This window comes from Eumetopias jubatus, unplaced genomic scaffold, assembly GCF_037043125.1.
Source record: "Eumetopias jubatus isolate StellerSeaLion01/CBP00866 unplaced genomic scaffold, mEumJub1_p1.0 scaffold_17, whole genome shotgun sequence".
NCBI classification, from domain to species: domain Eukaryota; kingdom Metazoa; phylum Chordata; class Mammalia; order Carnivora; family Otariidae; genus Eumetopias; species Eumetopias jubatus.
The window spans coordinates 53,274,196-53,291,382 of record NW_028274823.1 but is presented as its reverse complement, the minus strand read 5'-3'; the positions used below and the strand labels follow the sequence as shown (position 1 = coordinate 53,291,382).

General features: G+C 54.9%; 1 protein-coding gene and 2 pseudogenes across 1 annotated transcript; 2 read left to right on the top strand and 1 right to left on the bottom strand.

Moving 5' to 3' along the window:
* Window positions 1-573: 573 nt before the first annotated feature.
* Window positions 574-3,298, bottom strand: ZNF503 (zinc finger protein 503). The gene is made up of 2 exons (XM_028109699.2): window positions 2,993-3,298; window positions 574-2,208 (listed from the first exon to the last, which is right to left on the bottom strand). The coding sequence occupies exons 1-2, from the start codon at window positions 3,296-3,298 to the stop codon at window positions 574-576; spliced, it is 1,941 nt and encodes a 646-aa protein (XP_027965500.1).
* A 1,878-nt stretch (window positions 3,299-5,176) lies between these two features.
* LOC148162168 (uncharacterized) lies at window positions 5,177-10,253 on the top strand (annotated as a pseudogene).
* Window positions 10,254-10,626: 373 nt separating this feature from the next.
* On the top strand, window positions 10,627-11,704 carry LOC148162167 (uncharacterized; annotated as a pseudogene).
* The last annotated feature ends 5,483 nt before the right edge of the window (window positions 11,705-17,187 follow it).

Sequence of the window (17,187 nt, the reverse complement as noted above, 5' to 3'; positions counted from 1 at the left end):
TCAGACATTAAATAAGAACGTACAATACAATAATAGCAATTTTAAAGTAACATTAAAGAGAAGACCTCTAGTTCTGTGGTGGTTCTGTATTTATTTATAATCTACAAGGGACGGGAGGGTTTGTTTTCCACATTTTTACCCTCAAGATTTAATTTTTTTTTTTTACCCCTCCTCCTTTTTACCTACGGAGCTCAACCTAAATAATGCACTTTTGAACCACGGGTCCGCTTGGAGCTAACATAAATAAATACCAGTGTCCACCGATGCAGTCCTCAGATGAACACTTTCTCAATTAATTTTTCCTTCTTTTTCTATAAAAAGTCAAATGATATTTTTTCAACTTTTATAAAGTTTGGGTGGGTGGGGAGGTGAGAGGTGGGGGGAAAGGGGAATTTCCCACCGGGTCTCGGTCGCTGTTTTGGGTAGATAGATACGGTATATATATTTTTCCTTTCCTGGCCCGGGTCATCCCCACGCGCGGCTGACAGTAGCCTCTGCCCAGTTCCCACCCTTCCCTCGGCTCCTCCCTCCCCCCTGCTCCTTTCTCTCCCTCGCTAACCCTCCCCACCGCCCTCACTGATACCCCAGCGCCGAGGCCGTGGTCAGTCTCTGTCCGTAGAGGGCGTAGGGGGAGTAGTAGGGTCCGGTGGCGGCGGGCACCGGCACAGGAGCGCCGGGTGTGGGGAGCGGGCTCTTGGAGTAGGGATGGTAGCGGCTGCTGAGTCCCAGCGCATGGTGGGGGCTGCGCAGCGCCAGCGTCCCGGGACTGCCCGGAGCGCCCGACGTGGGGATGTGCATGTGGCAAGCCATGGCGGCCGCGGCGGCGCTGGCCAGAGATGATGAGCTAGGGTAGCCCGACAGAAGTTTGTCTGTCCCGGGGAAGGCCGTATGGGTCCGCAAGTGGCTCAGCAGCTCTTCGGAGGTGGCGAAGCGCTTGTCGCAGGGCCCGTTGGCCGACACCCAGTTGCAGATGTGGGGGAGCGGGTCGTTAGGGAGCATGAAGCCGTAGGGGTAGAGGGGGTGGCCGGCCAGGGAGGGCGGTGTGGCGCCGGCAGCGGCGGCAGCTGTTAGCGATGAGTGCACGCCGTGCAGCGGGTGCGTGGGGTACACCAGCGGGTATCCTGACTTGAGCGCCGCGGCCGCCGCGGCCGGATCGTGAGCGCACGAAGCGCTGGCTGCCGCCGCCCCTGCCAGGTGGCTGGCGCAATGGTAGCTGAGGCAGTACGGGTCCCGGCACAAACTAGCTGTCATCACGGATGGCGGCGACGCCCCGGCCAGGGGGCTCGAGCCGGCCGGCTTACTGCAGCCCAGAGAGCCTGCCGCGGCCGCCGCCAGTTGCGCCCCCACCAGGCTGCCCGGCTTGGTGGGGTCAAGTGCCACGCCGTGTGGCAGGAATTGGGGCGGGTAGCCAGCGTAGGCCCCAGCCAGGCTGCCTGGATAGGTCATGCCCGCGGGAGGCAGAGGGAACACTGTCTGGCCCGGCTTGTAGGGCGACACCGGAGCCACCAGCCCAGAGCCCAGTACGGAGGAGGAGGTGGGCGCGCTGGGGCCTGAACCGGAGCTGGAGCCGGACGAGCCTCCGCAGTCTGAGCCTAGAGCCTTGCCCCCGGGCCCCCCATCTGGGTGCTGGTTAACGTCCACATTAATCCCTCCGCCGCAGCTAATCCGGCCGTGCGCCAACCCCGTGGGTCCCCCTTCGGCCGAGGTGCCCCCGGAACCCTTGCTGCTGCCACTGCCGCCGCCCACGTCGGGGTCCTTCTTGTCGTCCTTGCCCTCCGGGCCGCCCCCGGCCGAAGGCAGTATGCCTCCTGGCGAGCAGGCCGAGGCGCTGGAGCTTGGGCTGCCTGTCCTGGGCGTGAATGGCTGGCAGGTGGCGCTCGGTACCCGGAATCCGGACTTCTCTGCTGAAACCCCCCCGCCGCCGCCCCCGCCACCACCGCCTCCGCCGCCGCCGCCTCCCGGCTCCTTCTTATCCGAGCCGGGTTTGGAGTACGGCTTGAAACTCGACTTGTCCTCCACGCCGATGTCGCTCAGCTTGAGGGGGCCCGACTTTGTGTCCTTGTCGCCCCCGGCGCCACTGCCGGCACCGCCCGCGCCGCCCCCATTGGAAGCGACAGAGGAGAGTTTGGAAGAGGGCGAGGGGTCGGGCTTCCCGATCTGTGAGCATGTTTGCGCCAACAGCGCCAGCGGGCTCTTCTTGGCATCAAGCTGCGGGGTCAGACGTGGGGGTGGGGGGTGGCACAAAGAGAAAGAAGGGGAAACCCTTTAGAATCCTGGCTTCTAGGGTTCAAACGCCCTTCCGCAACCGCCAGTTGAAGATCCTCCCAGCTCTAGGCGCAATTCTAGGCAGCACCACTTCACCTCCCCCCAAAAGGACAGACAGACAGACACACACACACACACACACACACACACACACACACACACTCGCCCTTGAGAAAGGCGGCAGCCTCCCTCCCACCCCACCAAATCAGGATATTTCCTGCCATTTCTAAGCGCTAACTATATATTTAAAAATACTTACTAAATGTTTTGGTTTCTGACTCTTAGACCCAGAACTATACCTTATCCCGCCCCCCCCCCCCCACATCCCCAATTCTTCAGAGTAAGGGCTTGGGCAGTTGGCGCCTTAGAGGTTGTGTACAAATACCAGCTTCTGGGGAATCTTAAGACTGCGACTTCGCAACCGCATTTCGGACTTCCGCCCGTCTTCCGGGCCGAAAGTGAGGGGGCCTGAGTCGGGGTTGGGGCTTTAATACCAAAGAGAGATATAAGTTTTGGCTGCTTTGTCCCCTAGCATTCACACCCCATTCTACCTCCTCCCCTCTTTCCGCCCTAGTTTTGCGGTTCGGAAGCACTATGTTCTCCCCCATCCCGGAGCTGAATCACTCTGACCCCCCCCACTCCCACCCCCAGATCCCGAGGGAAAGAAATCCCGTGGAGCGGCAGCCAGGGTAGTGGTCCCAGCGCGATCCCGGAAGAGGGTCCTTACCTCGATGGGGCTGACGGGAGTGGAAGGCAGGGGCTGCAGGTACTCGGGGTGCAAAATGTGGCCAGTCCGTGCCGTCAGCATCTTCAGCACCTTGATGGGCAGGCGGTTAGCCTGGCGGAGAGGATCAGAGGGGGGCACAGCGTGCACAAAAGGCTTGGTGCTGCCGGCCGGGGACGAGCCTTGGCCGGGGCCGGAGCTATTTCCAGAGAGCGTGCTGGTCCAGGCAGGGTCCGCACTACTGCTGCCGCCGCCGCCGCCGCTGTGCTTACTGCTTCTTAGGGCAGAAAGCGAGGGCGCTGTGCTCATGACCCACCCGCACGCATGGGAGCAGCGGGGGGAGGGCTCCGGGAGGCGCGGGGCGGGCTCCGGGCTGCGCGCTCGCCCGGGGAGCAGAAGCAGTAGGAGGAGGAGCAGCTGGCGCGGCGGCCACGGGCACCCTGCGCGCCTTCTCGGCGCCTGGAGCCAGAAGCGAATAATCCTGGGTGGCCCGCAGCGGTGCCGTGGCCGAGCGGGAGGAGCCGGCCGGACTGTGGGAGTGCCGGGTGGCTCGCCGTGTCCGCCTCGGGCTGTGCCCCTGCGCTGCGCACTCGCGACCCGGCGCTGGCGCTGCGCTTGGCGATGTGAGCCGCTGCCTGTCCAGCCGGGGCTCTGGCGAGGAAACTCACTTCAAAAGCAGCTGCACCGAGGGGGAGATTAAAGCCTTTGCCGCCTTCCAATCAAATGGGAGCCCGAGGTGATTGGAGGGTCAAGGGGATGTGACGCGTCCCGCGCCGCCGCCGCCGCCGCCGCCGCCGCCGCCGCCGCCAGGACTCTCAGCGCTGGTTTTAATGGGCAGCTCCTTCTTCACCGCCCCCCTCCCGCGTGTCCCCTCCCTCGATTTCGCTCCGAGGACGAGCTGGACATTTATTCTGCGTTTGCTATCTGCCGCCTCCCTCTTTTTTCTTCCTCGTCGTCCTTCCTTTCCCTGGCTCGAAAATAAACTGAAACCTTTTTTTGCAGGAGGGTGCGTATGAGGAACAGATTGAGGGGGTGACCAGAAGGAGCAATGGCTGGAGTCTGGACAACGGCCGGACTTTCAACTCCAGGGGCGCACAGGGGACCCAAACATCAAATATGCTGTCTCGCTCTGTAATTGAAATCTCTCGCGGCGCGGCCGCCAGGGTAAGGAAAGGTGCGGAGCGAGTGATGAAGGAAGTCAGCCCGCCCGCTTTGATTCCCCGAGATTCGGCAGCGGAGAAACCAGAAGCTAGGTGGGCCGCGGAGGCGGTGGCGGCTCTTCTCCCGGCTGTGCGCGGGGCTCCCAGCCCTTCCCAGCCACGTGACTCCCGGGGACGCGCAGATTGGGGCTGGAGCGGGGGTCACATGTTTCCTCTGTTTCACACTCAGTCTTCTCCCCCCGCCGCCCATTCTTACTCTCCCCTGCTACCCTCTCTTCCCCTCTCTCCCCCTCTCTTCAGTTCTTTGGGCATCTCCACCCCTCCATCAATTGTCAATGTTCCTCGACCGCAATCAATCAGTTATTTGTCAGCTCTTGTCAATCCGCCCGTGATTTATGTCAGCTTTTGTTGCTGATTACAAGGCGGGTGCGACTTGAAGGGAAAAAGAGAGAGGGAGAGAGAGATGGAGAGTAAGGAAGAGACCAAGGGGGAAGCAGCGGAGGGGGAAAGAGGAGCAGCCTCCTGGGATGGGGTGGGGGTAGCTCTAAGAAAAAGAATGAAAGAGAGGAAAAAAGGCTCTCTCTGTCAGGAAAATGAATAGTGAGAGTAAAGTGCGCAGGTGTGCCCAGGGCGCTGAGAGTGCTGCACAGGCCTGAGGTGTGCGCCTCGCCCCTCTCGGTGTGGAAGAAAGATACACCTTTCCACCTCTGGGACTTCTGTCTGTTGGGGCCGCGGCGGGAGGACCTGCCCTGGGTACCCGAGACGGGCGACGGCGATGTCTAAGATGGGAGATATTTTTGTCCCTAGGATAGTCCCTCGGGAGCATTAGGATGTCAGGCTGCCAGCCTGCCGCGGACCCCACCTATCATAGTGCCCCGACCCCAAACTCAGACTTCTTTCTAAGAGCCACACCACAACGTAATTTTGAGTCCTGGAGGTCAATGCTGGGGTACCTCCTCCCGGACTTAAGTCTCTGACCTCCCTTCGGATCGTGGCTAGGGCTGAGAGGCTGCGAAGAGGCCTGGCCATGGGTGTGCGGTGGAGATGTCTCAAGCTGACTCAGGTCCCCTCTCCAAACCTCTCCCACCCTGCGGTATCCCCGCAGACTTGGTAGCCGGGGTTACTCTGGGCTGTTCGCTCGAATTTATAGGAACGCCAAGCCGGGACTGACCTGCGTTGGGAAAGCAGAGGGAAGGAGCGAGAGCGGGAGGGGGCCGCTGCCAGTAGGAACTTGGGTCTTCCAGGGAAGCGGAGCGGGACTGCCGTGTTCCCCTCGATTTGCACCGTCACTCGGGCGGTTTGGAAGGAAGAGGGGAGGCGCTGTGCCTGCCTCTGTGTACCTGGATCTGGGTGCACAAGTGTGTATGGACGTCCGTGCAGCTGTGTGAGTTGTCAGGGCTTTGGTAGCGTCCGGAGCGAGTTCGGAGGTCGCCTCCAGAAACTCGCAGAAACTGGAAGGGGGCAAGAGGAGGACACAACCCCTTCCTCGGAAAGACTTGGACGACTTTGAGTCTCCCCTCCCCCACTTTTCCGCCCGGGCTCTTCTTTTGTTGTCAAGTCCTTTGATAAATGGTAGGGCAGGGAGCGCGGGGAGCCAGGAGCCAGTCTGTACCCGCGCGGGGGGCAGGGGCTGGCTCTGGCGACCCGGTTTCCTTCGGCGCTGAGCCCCTACCGCGGGGGTCGAGTCTGGGACCTGCCCTCCGCAGGCTCGCCCTCTCCTCTCTCACCACTCAATTCCCTCCCGTGCCCCCCCTCTTTTTTTTTTGGTCTCTCTTCCACTCCACTCAGGTACCGAGAACTTTCTGGGGTGAGTTTTACAATTTTCTCGTAGGCATTCTTTTCCTGCGTTATAATCTTATCCCTTGATTCTTTAGGTTGGTAAATTTGATGAGATTTAACTTGACTAAAGATAATTTGGAGAAGAGCGAAGTGTGTATTTTGGGCTGGTGTTTGTCGGTGTGCGTGTGTGCGTGTGTATAGGTGTAAGAACACACCTGCGTTCAAGGGGATTTGGTGTCTGCCTGTACGGAGGTGAGGAAGGTGAGTCCATGACACGGTGGTAAGGCCACACGCGAGGTTGTGAGGTTGTGTGAATAATCTTTGGGGAGCGAGTCCCAGATGCCCGTTTCTGAGGGCAGGACTGTCCTAAGCTGTCTCTGCAGGGCAGCATGTGGGGGAGGCCGCTTGTATCCTGCGGGTGTGTTAGCGTCTGTGTCATTGAGTGCGCGGCTGTCGAGGTGCCGGCCGGGATCAACGCGGAGCTCTCAGCTCCCCGAGCCCAGCCGTGGGTCGCGCGTCACGACCTCGCGCAGCCTCCTCGCGAGGCCTGGACACTGAATGCTGCGGGCGGGGGCCAGAGCTGGAGGGGACAGCGGGTGTCTCCTCTCGGCCCCCCGCCCCTCGACAGACTCAGTTCTTCTCTCTCCTGGAATTCCAGCAGCTTTCTCTTTACACCGGGCGGTTCAGGGGCTGCAACCCCAGCACCTAAAGCCTGGGGGAATCAGAGTGTGGGCCCCGCTTGCCCCAGAATGGGCGTGCCTCGGTATGGCGGCACAAGCTCGCAGGCCTAAGCCTTGCGTCGCGCGCGCGCGCGGGTCGTGGTCCGCATGCGTTCGCTCTTCGCAAACCCCAACTCCGAAGGTCCGAGCGCACGGGGGCGCCTGGGGGTTTGCGCGTCCCGGGCTTTCGGGAGGCGCCAGCATCCGAGCCTGCGCACCTCGCCCGGGAGGCCAAATCCCTGAAGGCCTTGCAGGCCTCGGGGGTGGGGAGTTATTAATTACTCCGCACTAGGCCTAAAGCCTCCAACCCCAGCGGCGGTTGGCGTGGATGTCCCGCGGATTTTATTTGCACACAGTGTAAATGATTTGTTTTCTCTAAAAAAGGAGTGGGCATGGCAGATATTTGAGGAGGGGGTGGGAGGAGAAGGAAGGCGAGAGAGCTGAGGAAAAAAGTTTGAAAATGCCTTGAACTATTCACTGTCGAGATGGCTAATCAGTATTGAGGCCGGAGGGCAGGCGGGCCGCCTTTCACCGCCGCTTCCCTTTCATCTCGGGCTCGGCGGAGGCGCTCAATTAAAAGCCTATCAGTTTGTAAGTAAATCAACGCCTATCAGAGTTGTCACATCAAACAAAACGATTATTATTGCAGCCCGCCTCCCCTATTAATCTCCCTCGAAGATAATCCGCCTGACAGGTCAGGCCCGGCGAGCTGGAAAGCCTGGCCCAGAGCGCCCAAACAGTCCGGGACTGGCGCGCGCCCCTGGGGGCCTCCCCACCACGGTCCCGCCTTGTGGTCCCCCGGGAGGGGGGAGAGTAGGAGCGGAGGCCGCTGGACCCAGGCCCGCCCCTCCGGACTGGGAGCGGGGCCCAGATTCGCAGGGTTGGTGGAGGACGGTCTCCGGCGGCCCTCACCTCTTCTCCGGCCTGCGGTGTCACTGGGCCTGCCAGAGCCAAGGTCTGGCCTGGTCCCAGGGCCTCGCCATGGCCTGTACTCTTTTCTGCTCGCCTTTCCTGGCTTTTTTCTCTCCCCCCGCTTCTCTATTTTGTTTTCTCGCCCGCTTCTTTCTAGACTCCCTAACCATTTTATTCTTTTTTCCTCCTCTTTCTTTCCCCCTTTTCCTATTCGACGGGGAATATTTCGTATTCTCTCTCTATCCTCTCGGTATACCGTATATACCACTTCCGCGCAGTCACACTCTCTGAAGCAGGGCATTCTCGGGGCCCGGGTTATTTCTCTGCGGCAGGGCTGCCTCAGGAGTGTGTGCAATTCCCAGGAACTCCTGACAAAGTCCTGCCTAATTTCTCCCAAGCAGGGGCTCTCAGAAGCTCTGCGACTGTGCCAGGGATGGGTGCATTTGGAGGGGTGAGAAGAAAGGACCAGGGCAGTGTGATGGTTGGACGGTTGCAAGCGCCCTATTCTGGAATAAGTATTTGGCCTTGGAGTTTCACAACTGCAACGTCGCCGACCTCGCTCTCGGTGTTGCCTGAGCTTTGCAAATATGTGGAGGAGACCCTCGGGGCATCTGGGCTTCAACACTGAGGATGTGGGGGGCTGCCTAACACTTAAAAAGTAAATGCAGTCAGATAATCACTTCTATGGTGGCTTCAAACTGGCGCTCCCCGGGCTGAGGCGGGGGGGGGGGGGGGGCAGATTCCGCACGGACTCGAAGTCGTGGCCTTCTCCAGTGTCCTCTAGCTTTGCGCTTTGAGACACCTGGGAACCAAGCGCGACCCGTCCTTTTCCGCACTCTTGCTCCAGATTAATAGGCCCAAATGGCCACTGCCCGAGCCCGGTGGAGCTAGGATTGTGGGGTCGTTGATGTAGCTAAGGGGGAAAGGTCTGCCGGCATGACCCCAGGTCCTACATTACCCCAAATGCCAGGTTCAGCACCCGGTGAAGTCTCCCTGTCCGAGCGTGTATCCGGGAGAACCCCGAGGGAAGGCAGTGTTGGCCGTCTGGGCCGAGCCTCTCCCAGCTGTCATGGTGTGGTCTGAGGTCGAGGGTATCGAATAGAGGCTATCTCCGCATGTTCGGTGTCCAGAGCTGCAGGACCCGTGGCTCCCACCCTGGGTTCTCGAAAGCCCCCCTATTTGTGCACACCTTCCACAGCCGACCTGATAGTAATATTTATTTCCATACCCAGAAATATTGTAGCGATGCAGTTCCATTATCTGTGTGACTGCTCTTCTTAAATGTATTTATTTCACCTCTGACACACCGCAAATACCGAAAGAGGTGCACATAGTGCATCCTTCAACGTGGCAAAACTCACTCTGGTTATAGGAAATATTCGCTGGGTGGTTATTTGGACATAAGGCTATCTCGAGCCCGAATTGCACTCAAGCAGGAGCTGGAAAAAAAAAAGCACTTGCTCTAGAATTTTTCCAACTATGTACACACAGCAATAATTTAATAATATTTTATATCCCTCTATAGATCTAAATATTCAAATGTTACATGCCCTTGAAACCGGAAGCGATCTTCCGTTTACACTAGACGTGGAGCTGTTTGTACAATGTTCATCTCCCTGCACTTACACATGAATCTTGATCTAATAAATTCAACCTTGTCATTTTTAGAATCGACGGGATTTCTCTGCGGTTTTCGCTGCCTGTATCCGAATAAATTCAGCTCGCAGGCATCCGGCAGGAAACGGCTCCCGGTTCGAGTGTACGCAGACGCATCGGCCCAGCACGGGACGCGAGGTGGCTCCTGGTGATCGTGCGGCTGTAGGTCCGGCCTCCGAAGGAGGCTAGACTATCAGCGCCCTCAGGCCGGCAGCGGCCTCTTGTTGCCCGGCAGTGCCGGGCACCCCTCCCCCCGCCCCCCCCGCGGTGCTTCAGGAACCTGTCCGGCTGAGTCCGCCCGCGGCGAAAACTGAAAGCAAATTCCGCGGCAAATGAAGCCCGAACTTTCTTCGACGCAACTTTGCCACAATGATTCGGTGGCGACTTAGGATGGCTCGCTGGTGTGTGCGTGCGCAAAGTGGGGGCGGTGGGCGAAGAAGGCTTGTGGAGGCCGAGCCTGGCCCTAGGCGAAACGCTAGAGAAGGCGCCTCCCCTTCCTTATTTCTCGCCAACTCCTCGGTCCCAGTCCGTAAAAATAGTTTCCAATGTGTAGCGGACGCCCAGGATGTGTTTGTGAGGATAGCACCAGGGAGAAGGAAGCTTTGTAAAAGTTGCAGAAAGAGCTTTTTCCAGAAGCGTCCGCTGAGCAGGGCTCAAGAAAGCTGGGGACCAGCTCGCCTTCCCCGGGGCGGAATGCCTAGAAATCGGCTTGGGGAGCCCCCAGCCCAGTCACCTCAGCTCCCCTCGAACCCGCGCGTAAATAACCTCCCGCACTCCGCGCTGGAAACTCACAAGCGCGGCGCCGCAGTTGGCTGGCGAGGCCGGGACGCTGAGCCGGCCTTGGCGCGCTCAGCCCCAGCCTTAAGAGAGGCTAGTACCGAGATGAGAGGACGAGTGTGGTTTCAGCTCCTGCTCGGCTGGCTAGACCATCACCGCCGACCTCCCAACTCCCTGGAGTGGGCACTTCCCCCCTGGGAGCGGCAATCTTGTGCGGCTGGCGAGGGCGCAAAGTGCGCGCGCGGGCCGGCGCGGGGGTGAGGGGCGGCTGCCGGTCTCTCCGCAGGGCCTGTCGCCGGGCCGGCCGCGGCGGGTGAGTGATGAGGGCAGAGAAGGGCGCCCATAAATCGCGGGTGTCAGGGCGAAAAACTCTCTTTATTGTCTGCGTGATGGATGGGCCCGGGGACGAGACACCAAATACTTCGTATCGCCTTTAAATGGGAACACATTTTCCGCGGCCATAATTCATGTTTTTTAAATAGAAAGTTTGAAATGTTGCCTATATTTCACCGGCCCTGACATATTTATGAATCGCTCCCTGCATGCAAATATCATTATTTAAAGCGCCAGGGAGAGCTCAGGGGGGAGGGGAGGAGGCACGGCCCCCGTGGCGTGGGGGTGGTGAACCGGGGAAATGCGGATGGAGGGGGGCGTGCATCTCCCTAAAGTGCGGACAGTGAGGCGCGGGGTAAAGCCTTATCCGGAAGCCGAGCGCACGGGGGGCTCCCCTCTGGACCGATCACTGCTGCTCCGGTAAGTTTGAGCGGCTTGGGTCCGAGGGACCGGTCTCCGCCCCCTGCGGGGAGACCCGGGGGGGGGGGCTTTTGCGTCCCTCTCTGAGGCCCTAATCCGAGCCAAAGCCACCTTTTCCAAGAAGAAAAAAATTTTTTTAATAAAAGGATTTAACAAACGCAAATAATAACAATCCAACATGTTTCGTGTTCTTTGCATTTGCATTGATTTTATTGATTTTCATTCTGCAAACCTCAGATTGTGCGCGCCCGGGAGGAGCTACTGTCAGACCCCAGTCACCGCGGGGAGTGGATGGGGGATAACCCTCTGGAGCTGCAGCCGGGACCCAACCAGCTCACCACCTCCCAGGCACAACAGAGCCTGCGCAAGACGCGGGGACACAAATGATCCGGCTCTCAAGCTCTGGGGACTTCAGTCCCGCCCCCTCTGCTTCCCCAATGCAATACAGCGCTCCTGGGGTCCGCGTCCGCCCACCCCGAGCCCCACTGTGAATACAATCGCTTTGGAAAAAAGCTGGGCACGTGCCGTCAGCCTCTCCCTTGCCCGTCCAGCCTGGGAGGCCCCCACACCTGCGTCCTCAGTAACCGAGTCTTTACCTGTGCGGTTCCCCGCGGCGCCTGCCGCCGCGCTGGTAACAGAGGAATGAAAAGGAGGACCGGGGAGTGGGAGGGACAGAGCACTGCCCGAGACAGCCAGGTACGCAGACCCGGGTCCTCCTCTTCGGACCAGGCGTTGGGGCCCTGACTGAACTCCTCTAGCAGCCGAATCGCGAGCGGGAGAACCGGCCGGGGGAACGGCTAGGGGAACGGCCAGGGGAACCGGCATCGCGAGGGAGCTGTGGGCCCGGCGGCACTTCCGCTGGGGGCGGGGCCGCGGGCTGCGGCGCCGGCCCCGCCCCTCCGCGCCGCCGGCCCGCCCCCAGCTCGTCAGGCTCCGCCCCCGCTGGCCCCGCAGCTTGATCTCAGGCCGGCGCCCTCGCGGGAGGGCAGTGGCGGCTCCTCTTCCCCACCTGGGCGTCCTGTCTTACGTCTTTTAAATCACGGGAACACAAACACATACCCACTAACAATCTCGGCTCAAACTCGCACGTTAAGACTTTGTCAAACTTGGGCGCCTGGATGGCTCAGTTGGTTAAACCGCTGCCTTCAGCTCGGGTCATGATCCCAGGGTCCTGGGATTGAGCCCCATATCGGGCTCCCTGCTCATGCAGGAAGCCTGCTTCTCCCTCTGCCTGCCGCTTCCCCTGCTTGTGCTCTCTCCCTCTCTTTCTCTCTCTCTCTCTCTCTCTCTCGCTATCTCTGTGTGTCAAATAAATAAAGAAAATCTTAAAAAAAAAAAAAAGACTTTGTCAAACTTTGATCTCTTGGTAGTCCCGAGATCTGCCTGGCCCAGGGGCTCTCAAACATTTTCTGGAACCCGACCGGTCGTCCTCCTGAGACAGTAGAGAATGCATATCCGTGATCATGTTCTTTCAGGAAGAACAAGAACAAAGGTTAACACTTTCTGAGTGTTTGCTTTATGCCAGAAACTATCTAAAACTGTGTATGAATTCTGTCCTCACAGTAAGTCTCTGAGGTGAGCACCATGAATGCCCTGTTTTATAGATAAAGAGATTGAGGTACGTAGAGAAGAGATGGGTCTTGTCTCACTCCCATTTCATCCACATTATCCCTTCTTTTCTTTAGATCTTCAGCGTCTCCAATCTATCACTCTGGGGGAATCTTGCTGGACTTTTACAAACCTACGGAGGGGAGTTCCCAGTTAGATTTTAAGATCCTCCCTCCCCATCCACACCTTTCCTTACCCTGGCGGGTGCCAGGAGAGATTTCAATTACTGAGCACCTGAGGCCTTGCTGAACTGGACTTGCACAGAGGTGGCGAAAACTATGAATGTGATGGGTTCAACTCAGCCCCCAGCAGCTCCCAGCCTGATGGGGAAATGGGACCAGTGAGCATCCCCCTTTGTTTTCCTGTAGTCCCTGCCAAAACCAGAATGATCTTTAAAAATATATATGTATATATCACTCCATGTTTCTCTTCTGCTCAAATGCTTGGGTTCTCATTGTTCTTAGGATCAAGTTGAGCCCATGGCTGGCAGGTCTCTGGGACTTGATTTGCTTCAGCTTGCCTTTCTGCCTTTGTGTGTCTCCTACTTCCCTTCAACCTGAGCTCCTGGAATCAATGGCCACCTTCTGGTTACTCAAATGTGCCCTGTTACTTCCTCCCTCAGGGCTTTGCTAATGCCTTTCCTTCTATCTGGAAAGTCCTCTGTCCTTCTCTTCACCTGTCTTACTACTTTTTTTTTTCATGTCTCAGCTTACACACCACTTCCCTGCACCCTCCCACTTGGTACTGAGTTAGGGCTCCTGTAACCCTCTCTCAGAGCACTTACCACACTGGGGATTTCCTGTTGAGAGGCTGTCCCCTTCACTGGATGGTAACTCTAAGGGGGGCATGGACAGGGGCTATTTCTTCAAGGAATGAATGACGGAAAGAGCATTTGTATGTACCATCAACTGTGCTAAATGGATGAATAATAACTTTTGGGGTTCATTGCACTTTGCGGGGCCACCAGTAAGTATTCTCTATGGTCTCATATCCTAAGAGGTTTTCAATTTAATAAGGGGGATAAAAAAGTTCTCATGAAAATGTTATTTTGAACCTATATGTTGTAAATATCAACTAAGTGAATGCTCGAGGGGGTTGGAGAAGAGAAATATCTATGGTTTTCCAGCCATTTATTCAGATTTTCAAAGTGCAAAATGTGCTAGCTGACATAGGTGAAAGGAAAACACTGCCCCTCCTCCACCCATGACCGTCCCTCCCACTATTCAGGCATGTAGGTGCCAAGGCTGCAGCTAGGGCTCTTTTTTCTCTTTCTCACTTCACCTATTATAGCTATCATAGTTCAGTACCTTATTAGCTCGTGACTGAGCTGCTGCTACAAGAACCTTCTAATTGTTTGTTCTCAGCTTCTCTTGCCTCTAATCCGTTATACATACTCTTGCGAGGTTCCTTTTCTTGATCATGTCATTCCCTTGCCTCCATCCTCATGAAATCTTCAGTGGCTCCGCATCATCCACACAAAACTCTTGACTCTTCATAATCTGGTTCTAAACTACTTCTAAAAAGTTTTAAGGTGCGTTACAGAATTATGAACGAAACATGTTCACTTCAACCAGCAAAGCACTCAAAGATATATAAAGACAAACTTTATGATCTCACCCATCTCCTCCCTATTTCCCACCCAGTTTCCTGAGATATCCAGGATGTACAGCTGAGATGTAACTTCTATCCCTTTCTCCGCACGCCCCATGCTCAGATAAACGATGCCCACAAATATGGGACTATTACGTTATTGCTTGTTTATACGAACAATGAATATATTAGAGCTGTCTGTTCCTCATTCTTTATAACAAATGGGTCTGTAGGTATAGAGGTAATTTATTTATATTTAGCTGCATAGTATTCCTTAGAATGAAGATACCCACTTATTCAACCATTTCTCTGTTGATGGTCACGAAGGTTGTTATCAGGGTTTTTTTTTTTTTTCACTAATAAAATTTCCTGAGTCTCTATCCTTGTGGTCAGTGATTTTATTTCTGTAGTATAGATTACAAAAGTGCAGCTGCCTATACCCCAGCCAAATCTAATTTCTTTGTTCTCACCACACGCCCTGTACTGGCCCATTCCTTGTGTCACCTCTCCCTGGAAGTCCCTTGTCCCCCATGCTTGCGTATCTAACTTCCAATCCTGCAATCCCCAAGTCTGATACCTGAATTTAGATTTGTGGCTCAATATCCCCCTTCCTCCTTTTTCTGAAGCTTACCACTGTAGCAACGTGCCGGGCCCAGTTTCTACACCAATCATGACAATCCTATTTTCATTTCTCCCAATTCTCAGAGCTAGGGATGGTCAAGCGACCCAGTTTTGCAAATGAGACACCAGTAGAAGTATGGAGGCGGCAAAACTGGAAGGGAAGCATTGTTCCCAATACACTCTTGTTTTCCTGATCAAAGGAGGTGATGCAGATGTTTCGACACTTTCCCTTCCCCTCTTTCTCTTTTATTCCTTCTGTGAACTTGGATATAATATCTACAGCTGTGGCAGTCACCTTGTGATCCTGAGGAAAAGTCCAGGAGAATGGCAGAGAGATACTTAATCCTGACATCATTGGGACACTGAGCCATCTCCAGTAATCATCCACCCCCCAAATTTTTGTTATAGTAGAAAAATTAAATTCTTATTTGTTCATGTCAGTGACACTGAGGAGTTTTATATTTGCAGTCAAGCATATCTTTTACCTGTCCCCTTTGGCAAATCTTATTTCCACTGGTGTTATCATTATTGGGATACTACCAGACGGGTCCAAAAAAGGTAGAGAAAGCTATTAGAGACTTGCCTTCAAACATTTTTGAAGAATGGTATTTTAGAATAGTCAAGTAGCCAAGAGTCTCTTGGAGTTAAGTCTGGTCATACCTTTAACCCTCAGTGTCACTGTAAACTATTGTATCGTGGGCAGGTAATGCTTTTGTTTGTTTGTTTGTTTTGTTTTACCTTTTCTGCCTGCCTGTCATCTGAATCTCCTTCCTCTTTGTTGTAATGCAGGGCCTGCCTCCCCAACCACAAAAGCTGAAGGGGCAACATCCTCCCTTTTCTACCATCAGCTCAGGCCTCAGCTTCCCCTCCCTTATCTCCATTTGAGTAGTGCTATCAGCACGTGGTGAGCTCTGGGGTCCAACTGCTTGGTTCCAAAGAGCAGTACTGCCACATTTCCTAGATGTGTGACTTGGGGCAAGGTTCTTAACCCGTCTGAAGTCTTGGTTTCCTCCTGTGCAAAATGGATGTAATAATGGTACTTCTCTCTCAGGTCAATGGGTAAATTAAATGAGGCGATGCATGTGCATGGCCCATAGAAAGTGCTCAAAGTGATGATGATGATGACCCCCTGTGTTCTTCCTTACCTCTGAATCCCTGGGGTGTTGTGGGTGCCATTCATCTGACAATTATTTACTAATTGAGGATATCTTTCATTAGCTGTTTAAATTCATATTTAATTCATATTGTTTAACTTTGTGTGTGTGTGTTCAAGTTCCCAGTTAGATTTTAAGATCCTCCAGGACTAACCAGATGCTTTCTTTATATTCCTAACTCAGACTAGCGGAGGGCTAAGCTAAAGTAGGCATGAATGAACACTTATTAAAATGAGTAATAAAACAGCCAATGCCTCCAAGGATGTATAGTCCTTTCCATGATTTCTTTTAATCCTCACAATAGTCCTAGAAGGCATGTAATGTTGTTCCCATTTTACAGATGAGGAAACTGAGGTTCGTAGACAGGAAGTCATTTGCCCAAGTTCCAAAGGTCAGTGCTCTTTCCTGCCTCAAAATGGCCTCCTTCTGGTTTCAGAAATTCTGGCAATGCCTCCCTTTCATGCTCTCATGTCCAAACTCACCTTTTCTGTCAGCCCAGTTCAGCATCCCTGCCAGCTCTAACATTCTTTCCATGTGTCCATGGGGAGAGATATTGGAGAAATATCATTAAATTAATAAAACTGGTTATGAAAGAATAGGGACATGCACCACACCCACAGTTAATGCATGTCACCTAGAATGCAGGCTACAAGGATGTCTATGTAACCAACCACTGGCCACTTGAGGAATGAGGTTGTGAGTGATTTTAACTTTCTTCTTGCTCACCTATAGTTTCTACGGCAAACATTTGTTGCCTTTATCAATAGGGAAAAGACAATATTTTGTTTGTTTGCTTGTTTAATGGAGACAATGATGCAGTGCCTCCAGAACTCTCCTTGCTTCCTTGCTCCTCCCAGTTCTCTTTTACTCAAAATGCTCCCAATCAAAGCAACTTCTTTTTTCTCCTTCCTCCTCTGAGCCAGGTGGGCAGAGGCCCATCCCCGGCACTTATTAGTCACAGGTTTGAAATGCAGGGGAGGGTTGGGGAGGGAGAAATGATTGGTGTGGGGTGGGAATTTGGGGATTCTTTTATCCCCTGCATCTCAAAGGCTGACAGGCTCTTGAGGGGTGGAAATGACTGGTAATTAGTGAACCTTCTCTGCTGCACACACTAAAGACACACTTCACAGTCTCCATGACCTCTGCAGCCCGGTGAGGCTTTGTTATGTAGATGTTCTTAATTGGGTGAGTCACTTACTGCAAACAGCTTCAGGAGAGAGCACTGTAGGCTGTTTCAGGGAGGCGTCTTACCAGGGGTTCTAGCCCAGGAATTTGGGGGCTTGAAAGCAATGGCCTCTAAGTAACTCCACTCCCACCTATAGAAGTGAGAAGTGATCCCATGGCTTGCAGTTAGCATGGTGGGCATTTAGGGGGAGTGTTAAGCGGTGGCCTTCGTCTTCCTCCTCCCTCTCTCCCCCTCTTCTTCAGTTTATAGATCACCTATTCTGGGCAAAGGTGAGAATATTTTC